The 25,584-nt window shown below is 37.8% G+C and overlaps 1 protein-coding gene across 6 annotated transcripts in view; it reads right to left on the bottom strand.

Annotated features, from left to right (window-relative positions):
• VRK2 (VRK serine/threonine kinase 2) overlaps positions 1 to 25,584 on the bottom strand; it is a 108,580-nt gene that overhangs the window by 49,947 nt on the left and 33,049 nt on the right. For 5 of the 6 annotated variants that reach the window (XM_015473438.2, XM_005212622.5, NM_001075851.1 and 2 more), the window contains 4 exon segments: positions 24,844 to 24,913; positions 21,967 to 22,054; positions 20,649 to 20,754; positions 19,402 to 19,494 (listed from right to left, as the gene is read on the bottom strand). In XM_015473438.2, the coding sequence (XP_015328924.1) occupies positions 19,402 to 19,494; positions 20,649 to 20,754; positions 21,967 to 22,054; positions 24,844 to 24,913 (357 nt within the window). 6 annotated transcript variants of the gene reach the window in all.

Below are 25,584 nucleotides of genomic sequence, written 5' to 3'. Positions count from 1 at the left end.
ATAGCAAGGACCTAACAGAGGCAGAAGAGATTAAGAAGAGGTAGCAAGAATATATAGAAGAACTATACAAAAAAGGTCTTAATGACCTGGATAACCACATGGTGTGGGCACTATCTAGAGCTAGGCATCATGGAGTGTGAAGTCAAGTTGGCATTACTTAAGCATTACTATGAACAAAGCTAGTGGAGGCAATGGAATTCTAGCTGAGCTATTCCAAATTCTAAAAAGAGGATGCTGTTAAAGTGTTGCACTAAGATGCCAATAAATCTGGAAAACTCAGCAGTGGCCACAGGACTGGAAAAGGTCAGTTTTCATTCCAATTCCAAAGAAACGCAATGCCAGAAAACGTTCAAGTGAAAGTCGCTCAGTCGTGTCCAACTCTGCGACCCCATGACTGTAGCCTGCAGGCTTCTCTGTCCATGGAATTCTCCAGGCTAGTATACTGGAGTGGGTAGCTATTCCCTTCTCCAGGGGTTCTTCCCAAACCAAGGATCGAACCCAGGTCTCCCATATTGCAGGTGTATTCTTACCATCTGAGCCACTAGGGAAGCCAAAGAATACTGAGTAGGTAGTCTATCCCTTCTCCAGCATATCTCTCAACCCAGGAATCAAACTGGGGTCTCCTTCATTGCAGGCAGATTCTTTACCAGCTGAGCTACCAGGGAGGCCTGAAGAATGTTCAAACTACTGTCCAATTGCACTCATTTCACATGCTCAGAAGGTAATAAAATCTTTCAAGTTAGGCTTCAGCAATATGTGAACCAAGAACTTCCAGATGTACAAGCTAGATTTAGAAAAGGCAGAGGAAATCATCAATATCACTGGATCACAGAAAAAGCAAGGGAATTCCCAAAAAACATCTACTTTTGCTTCATTGACTACACTAAAGACTTTTGTGGATCACAACAAACTGTGGAAAATTCTGAAAGAGATGGGAATACCAGACCACCTTACCTGCCTCCTGAGAAACCTGGATACTGATCAAGAAGCACAAGTTAGAACCGACATGGAACAACAGACTGGTTCAAAATTGAGAAAGGAGTATGACAAGGCTATATATTATTTCCCTGCTTATTTAACGCATATGTAGAGTGCATCCTGAAAAATGCTGGACTGGATGAATCACATATTGGAATTAAGACTGCCGGGAGAAATATCAACAACCTCAGATATGCAGATGATACCACTCTAGTGACAGAAAGTGAAAGGGAACTGAAGAGCCTCTTGATGAACATGGAGAGTAAAAAAGTTGACTAAAAACTCAACAGTCAAAAAATGAAGATCATGGCATCTGATCCCATTACTTCATGGCAAATAGTGAAAAAAGTGGGAGCAGTGGCAGATTTTATTTTCTTGGTTTCCAAAATCACTATGGACAGTGACTGCAGCCACAGAATTAAGAGACACTTGTTCCTTGGAAGAAAAGCTATGACAAACCTAGACAGTGGATTAAAAAGCAGAGACATTACTTTGCCAACAAAGGTCTGTCTAGTCAAAGCTACGGTTTTTCCATTAGTCATGTATGGATGTGAGAGTTGGATCATAAAGAAGGCTGCACACTGAAGAATTGCTGCTTTTGAACTGTGGAGCTGGAGAAGACTCTTGAGAATCCCTTGGACAGCAAGGAGATCAAGTCATTCCTAAAGAAAATCAATCCTGACTACTCATTGGAAGGACTACTGCTGAAGCTGAAGCTCCAATACTCTGACCACCTGATGCAAACAGCCAACTCATTGGAAAAGACTCTGATGCTGGGAAAGACTGAGAGCAGGAGGACAAAAGGGTGACAGAGGATGAGATGGTTGGATGGTATTCAAGGGACATCAGTCTGAGCAAACTCCAGGAGATAGTGAAGAACAGGGAAGCCTGAAGTGCTGTAGTCCATGGGTCACAAAGAGTTGGACATGACTTAGTGACTGAACAACAAAGCATTATCAGAGCTTGTATCTTTAACAGAAGATACAAAATAATAGCTGATATAATTTGACTCTGATTATTATATTATAAAAAGTTTCACTTTATAAAGTAAGTTGTGTTTACATAAAACATAGTTACCTAAACATTCAAAAACATCTCCTTGCTCTACATTAACTACAAATTCTATTCATTTCCAAGACAATGTTGAAATTGTCCGCAATCACGCCATTCTTATGTGTATTTCCCCTTGGGGGGTCCACAGTTGTTGTTTCTGTGATGTCATGAAGCATGTTGTTGTTCAGTCGCTCAGTCATGTTCAACTCTTTGTGACCCCATGGACTTCAACAAGCCAGGCCTCCCTGTCCCATTTCCCAGGGTTTGCCCAAATTCATGTTCACTGCATCGTTCGATGCCATCCAATCGTCTCATCCTCTGTCACCCTCTTCTGCCTTCAATCTTTCCCAGCATCAAGGACTTTCCCAACAAGACAGCTGTTCCCATTAGGTGGTCAATGTATTGGAGTTTCAGCTTCAGCATCAGTCCTTTCAATGAGTATGCAGGGTTGATTTCCTTTAAGAATGACTGGTTTGATCTCCTTGCTGTCCAAGGGACTCTCAAGAATCTTCACCAACACCACAGTTCAAAAGCATCAATTCTTCGATGCTCTGCTGTTACAGTTCATCTCTCACAACCGCACATAACTACTGGAAAGACCATAGCCTTAACTATAAGGAGCTTTGTTGGAGCTTTGTTGGCAAAGTAACGTCTTTGATTTTTAACACACTGTCTAGGGCCCTTGTAACTCAGCTGGTAAAGAATCTTCCTGCAATGCGGGAGACCTGCAGTATTCTGGCCTGGAGAATTCCATGGACTGTATAGTCCATGGGGCTGCAAAGAGACACAACTAAGCGACTGTCACTCACTAGGTTTGTCACAGCATTCCAGCCAAGAAGTAATCATCTAATTTCATGGCCATGCAGCACATGGAATTTTAGTTCCCCAACCAGTGATTGAACTACGGCTCTTACAGCGAAAGTGCCAAGTCCTAACCACTGGACCACCAGGAAATTTCCAGTCCACCATTTTTTAACAGCCCCTAAACCCTGGTGGCTCAGTCAGTAAAGAATCCACCTGCAGTGTGGGAGATCTGGGTTCAATCCCTGGGTTGGGAAGATCCCCTGGAGGAGGGCATGGCAACCCATTCCAGTACTCTTGCCTGGAGAATCTCCATGGACAGAGGAGCCTGGGGGCTACAATCCATGGGGTTGCAGAGTCAGACACAACTGAGCACAGCACAGCAAAAACAGGCATGCCTCTTAATCCATCCAGTTTATACAGTTCAATGAGTTAACTTAGAATGCAGAAATGCCACTTTTCCATATTAACTGGTAAATAAAACCATATATAGCCCTTAATGGGTTCTCAAGAGTCTCAGTACTGGGAAATAAGCTTTATAAAAGATTAATTTTAAATATGGATACCATGGCTTTCAAATTATATTATGATGTTTTTCTTCAATAATTTCCCACCCATCATCACCCTCCAATAATGACTCCAGTAGTCTATATTCCTATAGCTGTCATTTGGAAAGTATTTTGAAATAAGAATTTTTATATGGAGCTAATCTGATTCAAATCAGACATCTTATAATACACACATGTACAGAAATTTTAATTATAGGAACACTATTAAATATCAGATAAGAAAGCTAGAAATACATTTGATTACTTAAATAATTATAAAGTAATAAATTGGAGTATAGTAAAACTTGGTAGTATTCACACACTACAGAATGTTAGACGGAAACAAAATTTGGAGCTATTTGACAAGTCATTCTGAAAGGATTCCAAGACAGAAAGTTTTTAGAAATGATCTATGAATAGCAGATACATGCAACCTGTTAAATCTAAAACAATATATCCATATGACAAATAATTACACCGAGATAAAATGCCAATGAAAGTGTATATTTTTAAAATAATTCTATTAATATAAAACTCATAAAATATTAATTTTCAAAGTTCAAATACCTAAAATCATAGCAACAATTTTCAAAGTCTTATTGCTCAACTGAAAAAATATAGCAGAAACTCACTAGGAAGAAAATAACACACACATTATTCTATGCTTTAAGTGACTATAAACACTACCATGTTATTTAATCTGCAGCATAACTCTATACATGCAATATCAAAATATTTTAAAGTAGCTTTGCCAGCTGTACCATCTAGCAATATTATGGTATTATCAAGCTAAGATCATATAATGCTACTCTGGAAATAATAAAATACAGAGGTATGTTATGAAAGGTTGTTGTTGTATCACGCGAATACACTGGGATTCTTGGCCCCTGGAGGAGAAGAATTCAATCCGGGGCCAGAGACGAGGCTTGATCGCTCAGAGCTTTTGTGTAATAAAGTTTTATTAAAGTATAAAGGAGATAGAGAAAGCTTCTGACATAGGCATCAGAAGGGGGTAGAAAGAGTACCCGCTTGCTAGTGTTAACAATGAAGTTATATAATCCAAAGAATATCTGGAGGTTGTAAAGACCTCATCAGACCTACTCCCATAATTTACATTTTAAGATAACACTGTCCTCAGGCAAGATACATCCTTGTAAAGACCAGGTCTACTCCCATAATTAACATTTTAAGATAACAGAAGGTTGAATCCAAAGACTGTCCTGAGGCAGGATACATTATTGTTATATAATCCTAAGGAATGTGGAGAAAGAAAAAAAGTTTGTCTTTTCTTCCTCCTTGAGAATTCCAGACCCCTCTCTCCTTGGGGACCCCTAGACTCCCTATCAACCTGCCTAGGATATGACTCTCTCAGTTATCAGGACTATATACGTTCCACAAAGGAAATGCTCTCTCTAAATGGTAACCAGATTGGCATGCAAAATTCTTACAAACACAAATTCACACTCCATCTTATAAGTAACCGTGATTGATAAATAGATTATGTTAGAATCCCCTCTAGCAAACAGTGAACAAGCAGCTTTAATGAGGCTTATGACCCTATCCTATGGATATCCTAGAGAATCTGAAAGCGAGCATTCTGCCAGCAGACACAGGTCAGGTGCTACAATTCCTGCTCCCACATCATTAAATTATTTTTCTAAATTTGAACTTTTTAACTTCTTTACCCACACAACAGCAAGCAACACACATTGAAAACAGTTCAAGAAACATCACCTTTGGCAATAAGTATTAAGCACTTGGAAAAAACATTTTCAGAGAATCACAGCCTTTTACAGCAAGAAGAAACTTTTGAGTTCACTTAGCCAGACCTCCATGTTTTACAGAGAAAAAAGCCAAAATCCACACAGGTGAAATAATTTTCTGAAACCTGGAATTCTGCTCAAGTGTCAGAGCTGGGACCAGAACCTGGTCTCCTGACTTTCAGTCCAACATAAATCCCAGTAATCAAACAAGTGTTTATAAAAATCCCAAGTATCCTATGGTATATTTATCACTCCAGATGCTGACATGAAGAATTGTTTCCCTCTACCAATGAGGGCCATCCCCTTCGATTTAGTAGGATCTCCGTAGCAGAAACACATGGGGCATGGTGAGGTCAAGGAGCTGAATAATCAAGTACCACTTAGTCCTAACTAAATGAGAGGTATCAGCCTCCTGACTTAAGAAGTCAATGAAGTATTTCTTGAAGGGTTATTAATAAAGGAATACTAACCTAGGTGCTGTAAGGAATTCAAAAGAAGGAAGAAAAGTATACCTTCCTAAATACAAACCTCAAGCCTCCTCATCATTCTTGTTCAGAATATAAGACAAAACAAGACAAGTGAGATTTTACTTAAACACTTGCTCATTTAAAATACACATTAGAAGATAAAGGAAATTAGAAATGGAGATCAGTGCAGAAGAATCATTAAGAAAGTCTTTAGGTAAGAGCTGGGATGTAAGCTTTGCCTGAAAAAAATAATGTGGTTCTGTGGCCTTTCATACATGAGGAGCGCATCAGCACCAATGAAATAAAAAGATGGGCACAAACCATCATTTAAGCTAAAATGCTTCAACTTCCTTCACTAGTGATGCTGGGAGATGCAGCCAAATGAATAGTTCAGTTCAGTTAATAGTTAAGTAGTTCAGTTAATAAGTTAAATAGTTCAGTTCAGTTCAGGTCGCTCAGTCGTCTCTTTGCGACCCCATGAATCGCAGCACGCCAGGCTTCCCTGTCCATCACCAACTCCCCGAGTTCACCCAAACTCATGTCCATCGAGTCGGTGATACAATCTAGCCATCTCATCCTCTGTCGTCCCCTTCTCCTCCTGCCTCCAATCCCTCCCAGCATCAGGGTCTTTTCCAATGAGTCAACTCTTCACATGAGGTGGCCAAAATACTGAAGTTTCAGCTTTAGCATCAGTCCTTCCAATGAACACCCAGGACTGGTCTCCTTTAGGATGGACTGGTTGGATCTCCTTGCAGTCCTAGGGACTCTCAAGAGTCTTCTCCAACACCATCGTTCAAAAGCATCAATTCTTCAGTGCTCAGCTTTCTTTATAGTCCAACTCTCACATCCATACATGACCAATGGAAAAACCATAGCCTTGACTAGACGGACTTTTATTGGCAAAGTAACGTCTCTGCTTTTTAATATGTTGTCTAGGTGGGTCATAACTTTCCTTCCAAGGAGCAAGCATTTTTTAATTTCATGGCTGCAATCACAATCAGCAGTGATTTTGGAGCCCAGAAAAATAAAGTCAGCCACCGTTTCCACTGTTTCCCTATCTATTGCATGAAGTGACGGGACCAGATGCCATGATCTTAGTTTTCTGAATGTTGAGCTTTAAGCCAACTTTTTCACTCTCTTCTTTCACTTTCATCTAGAGGATCTTTAGTTTTTCTTCACTTTCTGCCATAAGGGTGGTGTCATCTGAGGTTATTGATATTTCTCCCGGCAATCTTGATTCCAGCTTGTGCTTCCTCCAGCCCAACATTTCTCATGATGTACTCTGCATATAAGTTAAATAAGCAGGGTGACAATATACAGTCTTGACATACTCCTTTTCCTATTTGGAACCAGTCTGTTGTTCCATGTCCAGTTCTAACTGTTGCTTCCTGATCTGTATACAGGTTTCTCAAGAGGCAAGTCATGGTCTGGTATTCCCATCTCTTTCAGAATTTTCCACAGTTTATTGTGATCCACACAGTCAAAGGCTTTGGCGTAGTCAATAAAGCAGAAATAGATGTTTTTCTGGAACTCTCTTGCTTTTTCCACGATCCAGTGGATGTTGGCAATTTGATCTCTGGTTCCTCTGCCTTTTCTAAAACCACCTTGAACATTAGGAAGTTCACGGTTCACATATTGCTGAAGCCTGGCCTAGAGAATTTTGAGCATTACTTTACTAGCATGTGAGATGAGTGCAACTGTGCGGTAGTTTGAGCAGTCTTTGGCATTGCCTTTCTTTGGGACTGGAATGAAAACGGACCTTTTCCAGTCCTGTGGCCACTGCTGAGTTTTCCAAATGTGCTGGCATATTGAGTGCAGCACTTTCACAGCATTGTCTTTCAGGATTTGGAATAGCTCAATTGGAATTCCATCACCTCCACTAGTTTGTTCATAGTGATGATTTCTAAGGCCCACTTGACTTCACATTCCAGGATGTCTGGCTCTAGGTGAGTGTGAGTGATCACACCTTCGTGATTATCTGGGTCACGAAGATCTTTTTTGTACAGTTCTTCTGTGTATTCTTGCCACCTCTTCTTAATATTTCTGCTTCTGTTAGGTCCATACCATTTCTGTCCTTTATTGAGCCCATCTTTGCATGAAATGTTCCCTTGGTAGCTCTAATTTTCTAGAAGAGATCTCTAGTCTTTCCCATTCTATTGTTTTCCTCTATTTCTTTGCATTGATTGTTGAGGAAGGCTTTCTTATCTCTCCTTGCTATTCTTTGGAACTCTGCATTCAGATGCTTATATCTTTCCTTTTCTCCTTTGTTTTTTGCTTCTCTTCTTTTCACAGCTATTTGTAAGGCCACCCCAGACAGCCATTTTGCTTTTTTGCATTTCTTTTTCTTGGGGATGGTCTTGCTCCCTGTCTCCTGTACAATGTCACGAACCTCAGTCCATAGTTCATTAGGCACTCTATCTATCAGATCTAGTCCCTTAAAATCTATTTCTCACTTCCACTGTATAGTCATAAGGGATTTGATTTAGGTCATACCTGAATGATTAGACATTATTAATAAAGGAAAAAGTCCTAAAGACAGGATGGCAAAAAGGACTAATAACATACAATAGTAAGAATTAAACTGGCAGCAGACTTATTGAAAGCAAACACCAACAAGGCAAAAAGAGATCAGTATTTTCAAGAAATTCAAGGGGAAAACTGTGAACTATATATTTTAAATCTACCCAAGGTATCCTTTAGGCATTAATACTATTGAGAAACATTTTATACATGCAAGGGAATGCTATATCCATCAGCACTTCTTGAACAATCTACTAGAAGATTAGCTTCAATTAATCAAAAGGTGAGTAACTTTGGCAAAAAGACAGAAGGGTGAGCACTTAATATGTTATCGCTAAGACTAAAAAACAAGGGAGGGATAAATGAAGAATATACAAATAACATATGTTCTGACAAAGTAGTATGACTTCAAGACAACAGTAAGGAAAGGAAAAAAGTAAAATATGGTAACTGATAGTGAACTTACTAAAGTTGTGGTTAAAAAAAAATGCCACAAAAGACTATCAGAGGAGTACTAAAAAGTTAAATAGAGAGGAGTGACTCAAAGCATCTTTAAAAGGTATAAACACCAAGACTATGATAATAACAAAAGTACAAACTTTCATAGACTCCTCCCTGAAAAAAAACTTAAATGGATAGTTCAGTTCAGTTCAGTTGCTTAGTCACGTCCTACTCTTTGCAACTCCATGGACTGTAGCACACCAGGCCTCCCTGTCCATCACCAACTCCCAGAGTTTAAGACCAAAGAAAATATAGAAGAAACACAGAAAACATAATTATTTACCAAATAGTACAGCAATGATCCTTATAAAACAGAATTTATTAGAGAATCAAGGAGACAAACACACACTGAAGGCTTAAATAACACAGTACAAAACAGATCAAGTGGACAAAAACTAAGATACAGATCACATGAATAATATAGTCAATAGGGAGATCTTCTGGATAGATACTAAACTTTACACTATAAAAACAGAGACTATCTCTTTTTCTAGAAAACAGGGAAGACTGACAAAAATTGATCCTGTTCTAAGTTGTGATAAAAGCTTCAGTGCACTTCAAAGAATAAAATTACTAAAAATAATACTCTGACCATCTTGTTAAAAGTAAACCAAAAATTTTTAAGAGGTTTTTCTATATGAAAATTTAAAATTCTTCTACTGAACTGTTTTGGTGAAGGAGAAATATAACCTTCTAAAAAATAAAGACAATAAAAACACTACATATCAAAATCCATGAGGTACAATACAAAGCAGGAACCAGAGGAAAAATTGTGGCCTTAAACACCTACAGAAGTGAAAAATGTAAAAATGAAAATAAATGAATTAGATCCCAAATTGAAGGAGGACAAGAAAAAGAACAAAAAGGTCAAATTAAAAGAGCAGGAGATACAACAAAGGCAAAGTCAGAAATTAATGATAGAAAACAACAATATATCTCATTAATAAGTCAAAATCCAATTTTGTTGAAAAATTAATATAATGGACAAACTAGCTATTTTCATCAAGGGGAAAAAAAAGAGAAAGCAAGAATTAAAAAAAAAAAAAAAAAAAAAACAGAAGGAAACAACCACTGAAGTAGAAATTTAAAAGCCATAAACAATGACAATGCAGACCACCACAGAAATTAATTTGAAAAACTAGACAAAACTGAAAACTACTAAAATTGACCCAAGTAGAGATAAAGAGCTTAACAACCAATTTCCATAGGGAAAAAAATCAAAAGTAACAAGCAATATCCTCAGTAGAACCAGACAATTTCACATTAAAAAAGCAAATGGTATCAATGTAATAGAAATAGTCCTAGAACACAGAAAATGAAGAGAAATCTCAAATTCTTTTTATGAAGTCTTTTTATGATACCTGAATATGATAAAACAGATAATTACAGGCCAGTATCACTTACAAATACCAATATAAATAAAAACTACATAAAATATTAGTGAACAAACTTCATTTCCATATTTAGTAAATAACATACAACAACAAATGAGATTTATCTCTGGAAAGTAAGGTTGGTTCACTATTAGAAGAAAGGCCATATTATATTATGGCATAATATATTATGCCATATTAACTGACCTGAGAAAACCATGATCATTTCAATACATGATAAACAATCATTTGACAAAATTTAATACTCATTCCATAAAAACAAAACACCCATTCAAGAACAGAGAAACAGGTGATTATTTCCTTCAGTTCAGTTCAGTAGTTCAGTTGTGTCTGACTCTCTGCGACCCCATAGACTGCAGCACACCAGGCCTCCCTGTCCATCACCAACTCCCAGAACCTACTCAAACTCACGTCCATCGAGTCCTTGATGCCATTCAACATCTTATCCTCTGTCGCCCCCTTTTCCTCCCGCCTTCAATCTTTCCCAACTCTTTTCAAATGAGTCAGTTCTTCACATCAGGTGGCCAAAAGATTGGAGTTTCAGCTTCAATATCAGTCCATCCAATGAATATTCAGGACTGATTTCCTTTAGGATTCAATGGTTGGATCTCCTTGCTGTCCAAGGGACTCTCAAGAGTCGTCTCCAACACCACAGTTCAAAAGCATCAATTCTTCAGCACTCAGCTTTCTTTATAGTTCAACTCTCACATCCATACATGACCACTGGAAAAACCATAGCTTTGGCTAGACGGACCTTTGTTGGCAAAGTTAGGTCTCTGCTTTTTAATATGCTGTCTAAGTTGGTCATAACTTTTCTTCTAAGGAGCAAGCATCTTTTAATTTCATGGCTGCAGTCACCATCTGCAGTGATTTTGGAGCCCTCAAAAATAAAGTCTGTCCCTGTTTCCACTGATTATTTCCTTATTATAGCCATAAAGACATACACACACACTCACATGCACACCTTAGTCCTAAAGCCAGTATCGTATTTAATGAGGTACTACTTTTAGGCATTTCACTAAGATCAAGAAGAGAAAAAGATGATCATGACTTTTACTACAATTTACCATATACTGGATCCATGTTAGGCAAAACAAATCAGAAACATAAGAACTGGAAAGGAAGGAAAATTACATTTAGTTGCATATGATACAACAATTTCCCAAGAAAACCCTGGACAATCACTACTAAAACCACCTCCAACAAATTTAGTAAATTAACAGAATATACCATGAATGCTCAAAAATCAGTATCTTCCATATATACAAACAATAATCACTCAGAAGAAACAAATGCAAAAACTGATGGAATTCAAAAACATTCTTTGTTATTGAATAGAACATCTATACATCATAAAGATGTCAGGTATTCCCTAAATTAATTTTAAAAGTTTTAACAAAATTTCAATGAGAACACCAACAAGTATTTTTTCAAATGAAGCTACACAACAGAACATAGAAAAATATGAATAGCTAGACTAACACTGAAAAAGAAACTCTACAAGGCACTATCAGACCTACTGGATATTAAAATACATTACAAAGCCTCAGAAATTAATGCACTAGTATGGGAATGAAGCACAGACATCAAATCAGAAAGATCCAATGGAAGTACATGAATAAACTCAAGTACATATGGAAATTTAGTATATAACAAAGGCGGTATCTAACATCACTGAAGCAAAGTTTTGCTTTTTAAAAATAGCTTATAGTTTATAGAACTATTATAAAATAGTTCCAAGTTTTTGAAAACTTGGAAAATCATTTAGGAAAAGATAACATGGGGTTGACACCTCCTGTCATGTAAAAGAATAAACTCTAAGTGAATAAGTGATTTAAATGTAAAAAATGAAACCATATAATAAAATTCATATAAACCTGTTTGTAGAACAAGATGGGCTTCCCTGGTGGCTCAATCGTAAAGAACCCACCTGCCAATGCAGGAGACTCAAGAGACACATGCTCGATCTGTGGGTTAGGAAGATCCCCTGGAAAAGGAAATGGAAAAGCACTCCAGTACTCTTGCCTGGGAAATCCCATTGATCAAGGAGCCTGGTAGGCTACAGTCCATGGGGTCGCAAAAGAGTCGGACACAATTTAGCAACTAAGCAGCAAGAACAAGGTTACTAACCATGACTCAACATCCTTAGTAATGAATGACTGGTAAATTTGACCACTAAAAATTTTAAAATTCATCTTCTACATGGAAATAAAACAACATAAGTATAATCAAAGAGCAAAAATCAAATTGGGAGAAAATATCTGCAAAATATGGAATAGATGAAAGCTGATATAATTCACATCTAAAGAACTCTTCAAAATCAAGGACTAAAGACAAAAACATATCAGAAAAATGGGCAAAAGACATGAGCAAACTATTCACAATAAATAAATAAATTTTAAAAACTGGTCCTTTTTATTTATGGCAAAGTGAAAGTAAAAGTCGCTCAGTCCTGCCTGACTCTTTGTGACCCCATGGACTATACAGTCCATGGAATTCTCCAGGCCCGAATACTGGAGAGGGTAGCCTTTCCCTTCTCCAGAGGATCTTCCCAACCCAGGGATTGAACCTAAGTCCCCTACATTGCAGGTGGATTCTTTACCAGCTAAGCCACAAGAGAAGCTGACTTAGGGCAAAGTGGGAATAAAATGGCTGGATTTACACTCCCACTGTAGGTGGGATAAATAAAATAACAACTTAAAAAAAACCCTGCTACTAGGGGACGTTTCTCATGGTCCAGTGGTTGAGAATGTACCTACCTATGCATGATGTGTGTTTGATCCATGGTCTGGAAACTAAGATCCCACATGCCGGAGGGCAGCTGAGCCCCCATGTCACAACTACTGCAACGTGTGCAACCTAGAGCCTGTGCTTCACAACAAGAGAAGCCACTGCAGTGAAAAACCCACACACCGCAATAAAGAGTAGCCTATAGGCAGCAGCTTCTGCTTCTGTTAGGTGCCTACCATTTCTGCCCTTTATTGAGCCCATCTTTGCATGAAATGTTCCCTTGGTAGCTCTAATTTTCTTGAAGAGATCTCCAGTCTTTCCCATTCTGTTCTTTTCCTCTATTTCTTTTCATTGATTGCTGAGGAAGGCTTTCTTATCTCTCCTTACTATTCTTTGGAACTCTGAATTCAAATGGGTATATCTTTCCTTTTCTCCTTTGCTTTTTGCTTCTCTTCTTTTCACAGCTATTTGTAAGGCTTACTCGGACAGACATTTTGCTTTTTTGCATTTCTTTTTCTTGGGGATGGTCTTGATTCCTGTCTCCTGTACAATATCATGAACCTCTGTCCATAGTTCATCAGGCACTCTATCAGATCTAGTCCCTTAAATCTATTTCTCACTTCCACTGTATAGTCATAAGGGATTTGATTTAGGTCATACCTGAATGGTCTAGTGGTTTTCCCCACTTTCTTCAAATCAGTCTGAATATCAATAACCTCAGATATGCAGATGATACCATCCTTATGGCAGAAAGTGAAGAAGAACTAAGGGCCTCTTGATCAAAGTGAAAGAGGAGAGTGAAAAAGTTGGCTTAAAGCTCAACATTCAGAAAACTAAGATCATGGCATCTGGTCACATCACTTCATGGCAAATAGATGGGGAAACAGTGGCTGACTTTATTTTTCTGGGCTCCAAAATCACTGCGGATGGTGATTGCAGCCATGAAATTAAAAGACGCTTACTCCTTGGAAGGAAAGTTATGACCAACCTAGATAACATTAAAAAGCAGAGACATTAATTTGTCAACAAAGGTCCATCTGGTCAAGGCTATGGTTTTTCAAGTGGTCATGTATGGATGTGAGAGTTGGACTATAAAGAAAGTTGAGCACTGAAGAATTGATGCTTCTGAACTGTGGTTGTGGAGATGACTCTTGAGAGTCCCTTGGACTGCAAGGAGATCCAACCAGTCCATCCTAAAGGAGATCAGTCCTGGGTGTTCATTGGAAGGACTGATGTTGAAGCTGAAACTCCAATATTTTGGCCACCTGATGCAAAGAGCTGACTTATATGAAAAGACCCTGATGCTGGGAAAGATTGAGGGCAGGAGAAGGGGACAACAGAAGATGAGATGGTTGGATGGCATCACCGACTCAATGGACATGGGTTTGGGTGGACTCCAGGACTGGTGATGGACATGGAGGCCTGGTGTGCTGCGGTTCATGGGGTCGCAGAGTCAGACTCGACTGAGTTACTGAACTGAACTGAACTGATAGGCAGCAGCAAAGACCAAGCATCACCAAAAATAAATAAATAACCTACTATAACCTAAATAACCTTCAATATAACCACACATCTACTATAATGGCTTAAATTTTTACAACTAATGAAGCCCAAATGGTGGCATGTAATAGAACAGCTGGAATTATCTACATTGCCTTTGGGAATATATTATGGTACAATCACTCTGGAAAACAATGTGGCTATTTCTTTTAAAGTCATACATACACATTCACATGGGGCTTCCCAGGTGGCACTGGTGGTAAAGAACCCAACTGCCAATGCAGGAGACTCAAGAGGCACAGGTTTGATCCCTGGATTGGGAAGATCCCCTGGAGGAGGGCATGGCAATCCACTCCAGTATCCTTGCCTGGAAAATACCATGAACAGAACAGCCTGCTGGGCTATGTTCCATAGGGTCACAAAGAGCTGGATACCACTGAAGCGATTTAGCACACATACACGTTGACATAGTCTGAAAATTCCATGCCTAGTTATTTACCCAGAAGAAGTTAAAATATATAACCTATACAAAAACCTGTACGTAAGTGTTTATACACCCTCATTCACAAATTTATACATCCTCATTCTCAAAAACTGGAAACAACACAAATATCTATCCAGAAGTAAACAGGAAAGAAACTGCAATAGTTTTTAATGGACTACTACCTATCATTAAAGAGGAAGAAACTACTAACGAACTACAGCATGGATCAACCTCAGAAATATGCTAAGTAAAGGAAACCAGACACAAAGAGTAAAAACCTGTAAGTCCATTTATATGGCATTGCTAAAAACGTAGGGGAAAAAAAGCCTGAAATCATTGCCTCGGTGAGAGAAGGGGACTGACTGAGGATGATAGAAATGCTCTATGTCTTGTGGTGCTGGTTATACAATATACATGTGTAAATACACACCACACTATATACTTAAGGTGGATTTTATTGTTTATAAATTATATTTCAATAAATCTAACCTTAAAAAAGCAGGCACACTTTTAAAGGCTTTTAATATATATTTCCAAATTGTACTTCCATTAACTTGATTTTATCTCCTACTCTCATTTAATTTACATTCCCACTGGCATTCTACAAGTGCCTGTATGCTCATCAGCCTGAATGTCATCGGATTATTATTTTAGACTTTTCCTATTTGGTAAGTCTTGTGAAATGTTGCCTCACTGTTTTGATTTGTACATCTCAGTTGTTAGTGATGGGGAACTTTTTTTCATCTATTTCTCAAACAGTTCTATTTCTTCTATGTTGTTCATTCTTTTTAATCATTGTTTTAAGAAACTGTTGTTTTTTATTTTAATTTTTTTAAACTTGCTATATATCCTAAAGTTTGTCTGTCATAAATACTTCTCAGCTTTTCATTTGCCTTTCCTTTTCCAATTTTTTAAAATATACAGACATCTTAAAACTTGAAATTTCTCCATATTTTCTAAGATTTTAGGGGTATTTTTATTAAGAAATTTCTCTCTTCGTGTACAGTTCAGTTAAACACCCAGCTAAATGCTATTTTTTTATACACTCCATTTTTTAACTTTTTAAATCTCTGCTGATGCATTGGCTGTTAGCGACATGTGGCTTATAAATTTAAATCAATTAAAATTAAGCTGCCTCCCTAGGTTTCTTCTAGATGTACAGTTTCAAGTCTTCCAATTAAGTCTTTGAAAAATTTTGAGCTTATTCTTGTATATGGTATAAGAATCCAAGTCCACTCTTTTGCATGTATATATCCCATTTTCCCACCACCATTTATTGATGAAACTATCTCTGCCCCATTGAATATTCCTGGCACCCTTGTCAAAGATTAACTGATCATATATGCATTACTCTCAATTCTGTTCCATTGTGCTGGGTCTGCTTTTATGCCAATAGTATACTGCTTTGATTACTAGAGCACAGCAATATAGTTCGAATCATGACGTATAATGCCTCCAGATTTGTTCTTTCTCCAGAGTGCTTTGGCTTTTCAGGGTCTTTTTTGCTTCCATACACATTTGAGGACTGGGTTTTTATTTCTGTGAAAAATATCACTGGACCTTTGGGAAGGACTGCACTGAATCTATAGACTGCTTTGGGTTCAGTTCAGTTCAGTTCAGTTGCTCAGTTGTGTGAAACTCTTTGCGACCCCATGAATTGCAGCACGCCAGGCCTCCCTGTCCATCACCAACTCCTGGAGTTCATCCAAACTCATGTGCATGCTTTGGGCAGTATAGACATTTTAACAGTGTTAATTCTTCCAATCCATGAGCACTGGTTTTGGCAATGATTTTTTTGCAACTGAAACCAAAGGTATAGGTAAACAAAACCAAAAATATACAAGTAGGACTACATCAAACGAAAATGATCCCCCACAGCCAAGGAAATCATCAACAAAATGAAAAGGCAACCGATGGGATGGGAGAGAATACCTGCAAACCACATATCTGCTAAGGGTTAACATCCAAAATATATAAGAACCCATAAAACTCACTTGCAAAACAAAATAAATCAATTAAAACACAGACAAGGGAACCTAGAGAGACATTTTTTCCAAAGAAGACATACAAATGGTCAATAAGTGTATGAAAAAATGCTCAACATTATTAATTATCAGGGAAACGAAAAATCAAAACCATAATGAGACATCACCTCATACCTGTTAGAAGGCTATTACAGACAGCAAATGTTAGTGAGGGTTTGGAGAAAAGGGAGCCCCTGGACAACTGTTGGTGGGAATGTAAACCGGTACAGTCATTACGGAAAACAGTATGTGTGTGCGTGCATGCGTGCTCAGTCCTCTCTGATTCTTGCAACCCCATGGACTGCAGCCCACCAGGCTCCTTTGTCCACGGAATTTTCCTGAAATAATATTGGAATGTATTGCTATTTCCTACTCCAAGAGATCTTCTCGACCCAGGATCAAACCTGCAGGTTTGCGTTTCCTGCATTGCCAGGCAGATTATTTACCCACAGTGCCACCTGGGAAGCACAGAAAACAGTATGGAGCGTCTTCAGAAAAAAAAAAAAATAAACATTAAAAACTGAATTACCATATGACCCAGCAAACCACTTCTGGATATATATCCAAAGGAAAAGAAATCATTATCTTGAAGTAATATCTGTATTCCCCTGTTATTGCAGCATTATTAAAAGTAGCCAAGACATATAAACAACCTTAGTGTCTACTGATGGATAAACAGATAAAGAAAATGTGCTATATACATGTACAATCAATCATAAAAAGGATAGAAATACACAACTTGCAACAACATGGATGAACCCAGAGGACATAATGCTAAGTGAAATAAGACACACTGCAAGACAACACTGCATGATCTCACTAACATGTGGCATATACAAAAGGTAACTTATAGAACCAGAGTGTAGAACAGTAGTGCTAGGGGCTGGTGGGGGGAGGGAGCTGGAAGAAATGGAGAGAGTTGGTCAAAGAGTACAAACTTTTAGTTAGAAGATGAGTAAGTTCTGGGGATCTAATGCCCAACACGGTGACGATGTACTTCAAATTTTTTGAAAGAGTACATCTTATGTGTTCTCACCATAAAACAAAACAAAAAGCAACTATTTGAAGTGATCGATGTGTTAATTTGATTAACCATTTCACAATACATATGTATAATAAATCATCACTTTGTGTACCTTAAAAATTCATGTTGTGCAACTTAAACATATGCAATTTTTGTCAATTAAACCTCAGTAAAGCTGGGGAATACCAGACCACCTGACCTGCCTCTTAAGAAACCTATATGCGGGTCAGGAAGCAACACTTAGAACTGGACATGGAACAACAGACTGGTTCCAAATAGGAAAAGGAGTACATCAAGGCTGTATATTGTCACCCTGCTTATTTAACTTATATGCAGAGTACATCATGAGAAACGCTGGGCTGGAAGAAGCACAAGCTGGAATCAAGATTGCCAAGAGAAATATCAATAACCTCAGATATGCAGATGACACCACTCTTATGGCAGAAAGTGAAGAGGAACTAAAAAGCCTCTTGATGAAAGTGAAAGAGGAGAGTGAAAAAGTTGGCTTAAAGTTCAACATTCAGAAAATGTCCCATCCGGTCCCATCACTTCATGGCAAATAGATGGGGAAACAGTGGAAACAGTGTCAGACTTTATTTTTTTAGGCTCCAAAATCACTGCAGATGGTGATCACAGCCATGAAATTAAAAGACGCCTGCTCCTTGGAAGGAAAGTTATGACCAACCTAGATAGCATATTCAAAAGCAGAGACATTACTTTGCCAACAAAGGTCCGTCTAGTCAAGGCTATGGTTTTTCCAGTGGTCATGTATGGATGTGAGAGTTGGACTATAAAGAAAGCTGAGCACTGGAGAATTGATGCTTTTGAACGGTGGTGTTGGAGAAGACTCTTGAGAGTCCCTTGGACGCCAAGGAGATCCAATCAGTCCATCCTAAAGGAGACCAGTCCTGGGTGTTCATTGGAAAGACTGATGATGAAGCTGAAACTCCAGTACTTTGGCCACCTCATGCGAAAAGTTGACTCCTTGGAAAAGACCCTGATGCTGGGAGGGATTGGAGGCAGGAGGAGAAGGGGATGACAGAGGATGAGATGGCTGGATGGTATCACCAACTTGATGGACACGAGCTTGAGTAAGCTCCGGGAATTGGTGATGGGAATTGGTGACAGGGAAGCCTGGCGTGCTGCAGTCCATCAGGTCACAAAGAGTTGGAGACGACTGAGTGACTGAACTGAACTGAACCAGGTCTCAGTTTCCTCATATTAGTTCAAAAAGTGAAAGTTGCTCAGTTGTGTCTGACTCTTTGCAACCCCACTGACTAGCCTGCCAGGCCCCTCTGTCAATGGAATTCTCCAGGCAAGAATACTGCAGTGGGTTGCCATTTCCACCTCCAGGGGATCTTCCCAACCCAGGGATTGAAGCTGAAATCTTCTGCACTGCAGGCAGATTCTTTAACATTTGAGCCACCAGGGAAGCCCTACTTATTAGTTTAGTGCATTAAATTAGATAAGCAAGATAAGATAAATTATAACACTCATCATGTTAAGTCCTCATTTGCAAACTCTTCCCAGTTAGGAGTTTGTTTTCTGAATATCTGTCTCAGTATAGTACTTTGAGGATCCTTACTGAAGGCAACAGTTTAATACTGTATTTACCCGATCTGGATTTCTGTAACCCAAGAGTAGATTTGCCGCTTTTATATCACCGTGAACATATTCATTTTCATGTATATACTCCAGAACATCCAACTGTGAAAAGAAATATATACAGTTATACTGATGTCAATTTAGAACTCATGATCAACCTGAGCATTTTGAATAGAAAATAACACATTTTTTTTCATATTAACAATGACAAAGTGATGTATTTCCCAATTGTGCATTTATCTATTCTAAAATTATCACATGTTCTGGTCGTGCATCCTGGGGAAAAGTTGCATAAAAGGATCCTTGAACACCAAATGTTTTAATGTTTTAAGGGCACCTCTGATGGAAAGGAAGCCAAGACTCAGCAATACCCCCGACAGTCTGACGCCCAAATCTTCTGTCCAAAGAGGAGAAACATGGCAAAATCGGAGAACTGAAGTGAAATAATCATGACGCCCACTCAGCAAAACACCGTGTCCATTACCACAGAGAAAGCCATTCTCCCTCTGTAGAGCAACAGAAAACATCTGTGTTTCCTCTCTGAAGCCCTTGCGACTTGCATGTTACCTACACCTAGTGCTCAAAAAACACTTGTTGGCTGGCTAGAGGACGAGTGGGGAAATTAATGAACTCTATTTGCCACATCCCAACCTGGCAGGGGCAGTCACATTCTATCTAAATTGGAAAAAATAAAATGAAGTTTAGGCAAACCAAACACCCACAAGATAAGACAAATTTGTGGTATAAACAAAATGTGTGCATGGGTGCTAGTAAGATTTCATTGCTTCTTACTTGGGAAAGTATACACTGATATTATTCACGGCCACGTTAATGACTACCAACATCCCAAACTCATAATAAAAACTTTACAGCACCCCCTTATCACATGTGTAGTTTGGAAAATAATATATTTTGCCATACTTTGCATAGTCATAAAAATAACTGACAAAGAGAGGTTATTCTTATAGCAATGCAAGCTTGTCCTGGTATGTAAAACAAAGCTGTGAGGAAAAAAAAAAAATCAGACAGTAGAACCAAAGCCTAATTGAGTTTGTAGTGCCAAACACAGCACATTCTGTCACTTACAGAGCCCACTGTTATCAATTTCACCAAAATAGCGTCTACTCTCAATAACTGACATTTCTAGGGCAATAATCCTTCATTCTCTGATAATTCCACAAAGGGCAACAATTTGTATGTTGTAACAAATAAATAATCTGAAAATGGAGCATGGGAAATGAGTCATTCTTTCTTACCATTCGGATACCTAGCTGCAAGACAGTTGACTTTTTAAAAGTACCATTCTGGTCTGAGATCTTCTGCAAATCTATTCCCAGTCTTTCCATTACCATAAATCTGTAACTATAAGAAGGAGAAGTCAAAAGGAGATGTTAAAACGGCAATGCAGAAACGGTCCATTTACGAATTTGAAACAATGGAAAAATGCCCCCAACCTAACAGTGAAGAATGATCCAATCTGAACTAACTGAGAATGAATGCATATTAATAATCTTGGCCTTTTGCAGAAACACATTACTAAGTATTTACTTTGCAGATAGTTTCCAAGTAGAAGAGCAAGCTGTGCTGAGCCACTTACACGGTCTTAGATCATGAAAAGAGGAGCCCTTCTAAATTAGTCTTGAACTTAATTTATTTTGATTCTACTACCTTCTTGACATATGGCCTTGAGCAAATTATTTTCCCATACAGAATATTTTATTTACATTTGTTTCTTGACCTTATAAAATCATATTTACTTTCTCTATAAATTTATAAACTTGTGTTTTTTTAAAAAATGCACTTCTTCCTTTTCTTTTCTGTTTGAGACCTCCTCCTCTTCTTCACTTCCCTTCACTTACATACTCACATCAGCCCCTGTTCTGTATCTATGTAGCCACACACAAAGGCATATAGAAATTTTTACATCTGTTTTACAAAAATGTGATCTTCTTATAAGAACTTTTTTGCATCACACTTTTTTCAATAATACCTCATTGAAATCCTTCCAAATCAACTGGTAGTGCTCTAATTGATTTCTTTAATGGGCTGCACAGTATTATATGGTATGGATGCACCATTAAGAAAGGGGAAATGATGGGATATCACTTCTAAAATAAGATTACATAAGGACTGTGACTTTCTTCTTGGCTGTATACTCTCGTGTGTGCTCTGTCCTCTCTTTCAATTACTGGAAGCTGGCTGCTATGTCTTTTTGACACTCAAGCAGCCAACAGAGAGACCTACATAGTGAGGAAGTGAGGCCTGCCAACAATCATGAGTGAATTTAGAATCAGATCTTCTTAGGCCTGCCAATAGCCACATGAATGAGCTTCCTCAGTCAAAATGACTAGAGCCAGAAGACATCTGACTACATCCTCATGAGAAGTCCTGAGCCAGAACTATCTAGGGAAGCCATTTTTATATAGATAACTGACCCACAGAAACTAAGATAATATTAGTTTGTCATTATAACCCACTACATTTTAGGTAACTAGCTATATAGCTACAAATAACTAACAGACCATATAAGAGATAGTTACAGGACAATATCTGATTATAGTAATTCCATTTTACCTTTTTCCCTTGAATTCAGTTATGCCAGATCCATAAAACAGAGGAATTCCCAAATAATCAAGCTTTTTGAGTTCTATCCATTTTTTGACTGTAAAGACAAATTTAATAGGAAAAAAGTATGTATTTTTAGAAAGGTATTTCTTACACTTGTGTAGATGCTTAAATTTATTTAGCTAACAAATAGAAATTAGACCTTCCTAAAAATATTTTTTTAAAAATCAAATATATCTAGCTAACAGTTTCAAATTCTATTTATTGCAATAATTAACAGATAATATTAAATACATAATACAGATTTCTAACATTTAAAAAGTCATAATCACTATACTCAATACTCTAATAATCTATATGTAAAAAGAATCTAAAGAAAGTACAGAAGAAATGAATACAATATTGTATATTAAATATACTCCAAAAAAATAATAGTAAATAAATAAATATGCAACAAAAACAAAAATAGTCATAGTCATAAAATTCACCAATATCATTTATTGCTTCTCACCCTTTTAGCTAAGATCAAGTGTAGTATGGGGGCTTCTCAGGTGGAACAGTGGTAAAGAATCTGTCTGCAATGCAGGAGACACAAGAGACACAGGTTTGATCCCTGAGTCAGGAAGATCCCCTGGAGCAGAAAATGGCAACCCACTACAGTATTCATGCCTGAAAAATTCCATGGACAAAGGAGCTTGGTGGGCTAGTCCATGGGGCTCTCAGTCGGACACGACTGAGAAACTGAGGACACACTATTTATCCAAATGTTTCTATCCATTTGGAGAAGGCAATGGCACCCCACTCCAGTACTCTTGCCTGGAAAATGCCATGGACGGAGGAGCCTGGTAGGCTGCAGTCCATGGGGTCGCTAAGAGTTGGGCACGACTGAGCGACTTCACTTTCACTTTTTTTTTTTTTTTTTTAATTTTTAAACTTTACATAATTGTATTAGTTTTGCTGAATAGCCAAAGCAATCTTGAGAAAGAAGAATGGAACTGGAGGAGTCAACCTACCTGACTTCAGGCTCTACTACAAAGCCACAGTTATCAAGACAGTATGGTAGTGGCACAAAGACAGAAATATAGATCAATGGAACAAAATAGAAAGCCTAGAGATAAATCCACGCACATATGGACACCTTATCTTTGACAAAGGAGGCAAGAATATACAATGGATTAAAGACAATCTCTTTAACAAGTGGTGCTGGGAAATCTGGTCAACCACTTGTAAAAGAATGAAACTAGAACACTTTCTAACACCATACACAAAAATAAACTCAAAATGGATTAAAGATCTAAACGTAAGACCAGAAACTATAAAACACTTTCACTTTTCACGTCATGCATTGGAGAAGGAAATGGCAACCCAGAGAGTTCTTGCCTGGAGAATCCCAGGGACGGGGGAGCCTGGTGGGCTGCTGTCTATGGGGTCGCACAGAGTCGGACACGACTGAAGTGACTTAGCAGTAGCAGTTCTATTCATTAACAAAATTCATTCCCTTATATGCTTGTTAAATTTTTAAATTAAAAAAATATGATAACTACCAAAGGAGCAGTAGAAAGACAGCTTTTTCTTTCTTATTACTAAAAACCTAAAACCAGAGTAGCAAAAAAAAAAAAAAGGGGCTTCACTGGTCACTCAGTGGGAAAGAATCCACCTGCCAATGCAGCAGACACAGGTTCAATCCCTGGTCCGGGAAGATTGCACATTACTGCAGAGCAACTGAGCCCCTGCCTCACAACTACTCAGCCCATGTGCCCCAGAGCTTATGTTCGGCAACAAGAGAAACCACAATAAGAAGCCTGTGCTGTGCACCGCAACTAGAGAGTAGCCCCTGCTCACTACAACTAGAGAAAAGCCCAAGCAGCAACAAAGACATGGCAGAGCCAAATATTAATAAGATTTTTTTAAAAAATAGAAATTGGTCAGGAGAATCATCTTACTCTGAAACTATATTGTACAGAAACTGTTTTGATTAAATTTTGTTTAAAAAAAAAAACAAATCCACTTAAAAATCAGGCAGCTTATTTAATTTTTCACTTTTCTACCAAATATGCTTAATGTTTAAGACAGCTCTACTGATAAACAATGACGTTTAATGGATTCTATTTGTCACTCTGACATAGTTTAAGCAGTTAGTAAAGACTACAGTCTTGATGTTCAGAAGGTTTTATTAAAGAAAACAAAGTTAATTATTGATGTGAGACTCATCATTCTTTTTCCTAAACATAATGTAAATGACCTTGATTATACAGGCATTACTCATATCAATTTCCTTCAAGCTTTACAAATCCATCTGTATCATATAGTTTTTACAAAATGCTTTTATTCTTCTTAGCCTTGCTCATATTTACTTCATAGTCTAATCCTCTAACTAATAGTTCTTACATCTGATATTCAGCTCCAATTAATTTCCCAACATAAAAATTTTCAATATTTTTACCTTATTTTCTAAATCATTTTAATGTTTATAATCATTTTCATATGCTTTGGCCTAATCTATTCTATGGTCATTCCTTTAATTTATAATCTACTGCCCATTTTAATGTTTTTTCTTTATATCCTTTCCATCCAAATGGTTTTTTGCAAAAGAAATAATTTCATTCCATCTTTTACACGTGAAGAACTCTTGGTGGCTTCGATCAACAATCCAACATTTTATGTAAGGTAACAAATAACTTCGATTTGAAATATATAACCCATTATGTACATAATATCACTATTTATATACCTCTGTCGTTTTTACATAACAATTAACTGTATCATTTTACAATAAAATTTTCTAATTGAAAAAAATTTTCCATAAGGCCAGAAAAAGACAAAAATACTAACTCCCACTTAGCAAACATATATATAGAAGTAGCTTACTTTACTTATTTTACTTACTACAGTCTTTTTTTGCTGCTCTTTGATAAAATTTAAGTTCTGAAAATAATGGGCCATTTTCTTGATATTCCTATAAAAGAAAAGAACAATTGATTTTATTAGAAAAAAAGTTTTAAAGATGGAATTGGTATTTCAAATGTGAAAATACGAATATACATATATAATAAATAATAGTACCTGAATCACAAAAATCTCAAGATTTTCTCACTAAATAAAGAATCTCATTTTTAACATTTTGTAATGGTATCACTATATAGTCTTACACATGGAAGCAGTCTTCTTATGGAAAGAACTTACTAAAAACACTGAGAATTGTACACATACACAGACACTCATGTGTTCAGTTCAGTTCAGTTCAGTCGCTCAGTCGTGTCCGACTCTTTGTGACCCCATGAATCACAGCACACCAGGCCTCCCTGTCCATCACCAACTCCCGGAGTTCACTCAGACTCACGTCCATCGAGTCAGTGATGCCATCCAGCCATCTCATCCTCTGTCATCCCCTTCTCCTCCTGCCCCCAATCCCTCCCAGCATCAGAGTCTTTTCCAATGAGTCAACTCTTGGCATGAGGTGGCCAAAGTACTGGAGTTTCAGCTTTAGCATCATTCCTTCCAAAGAAATCCCAGGGCTGATCTCCTTCAGAATGGACTGGTTGGATCTCCTTGCAGTCCAAGGGACTCTCAAGAGTCTTCTCCAACACCACAGTTCAAAAACATCAATTCTTTGGCGCTCAGCTTTCT

This window comes from Bos taurus, chromosome 11 (assembly GCF_002263795.3).
Source record: "Bos taurus isolate L1 Dominette 01449 registration number 42190680 breed Hereford chromosome 11, ARS-UCD2.0, whole genome shotgun sequence".
Taxonomy (NCBI): Eukaryota; Metazoa; Chordata; class Mammalia; order Artiodactyla; family Bovidae; genus Bos; species Bos taurus.
The sequence above is the reverse complement of the archived record's forward strand: the minus strand, read 5'-3'. Positions and strand labels throughout refer to the sequence as shown.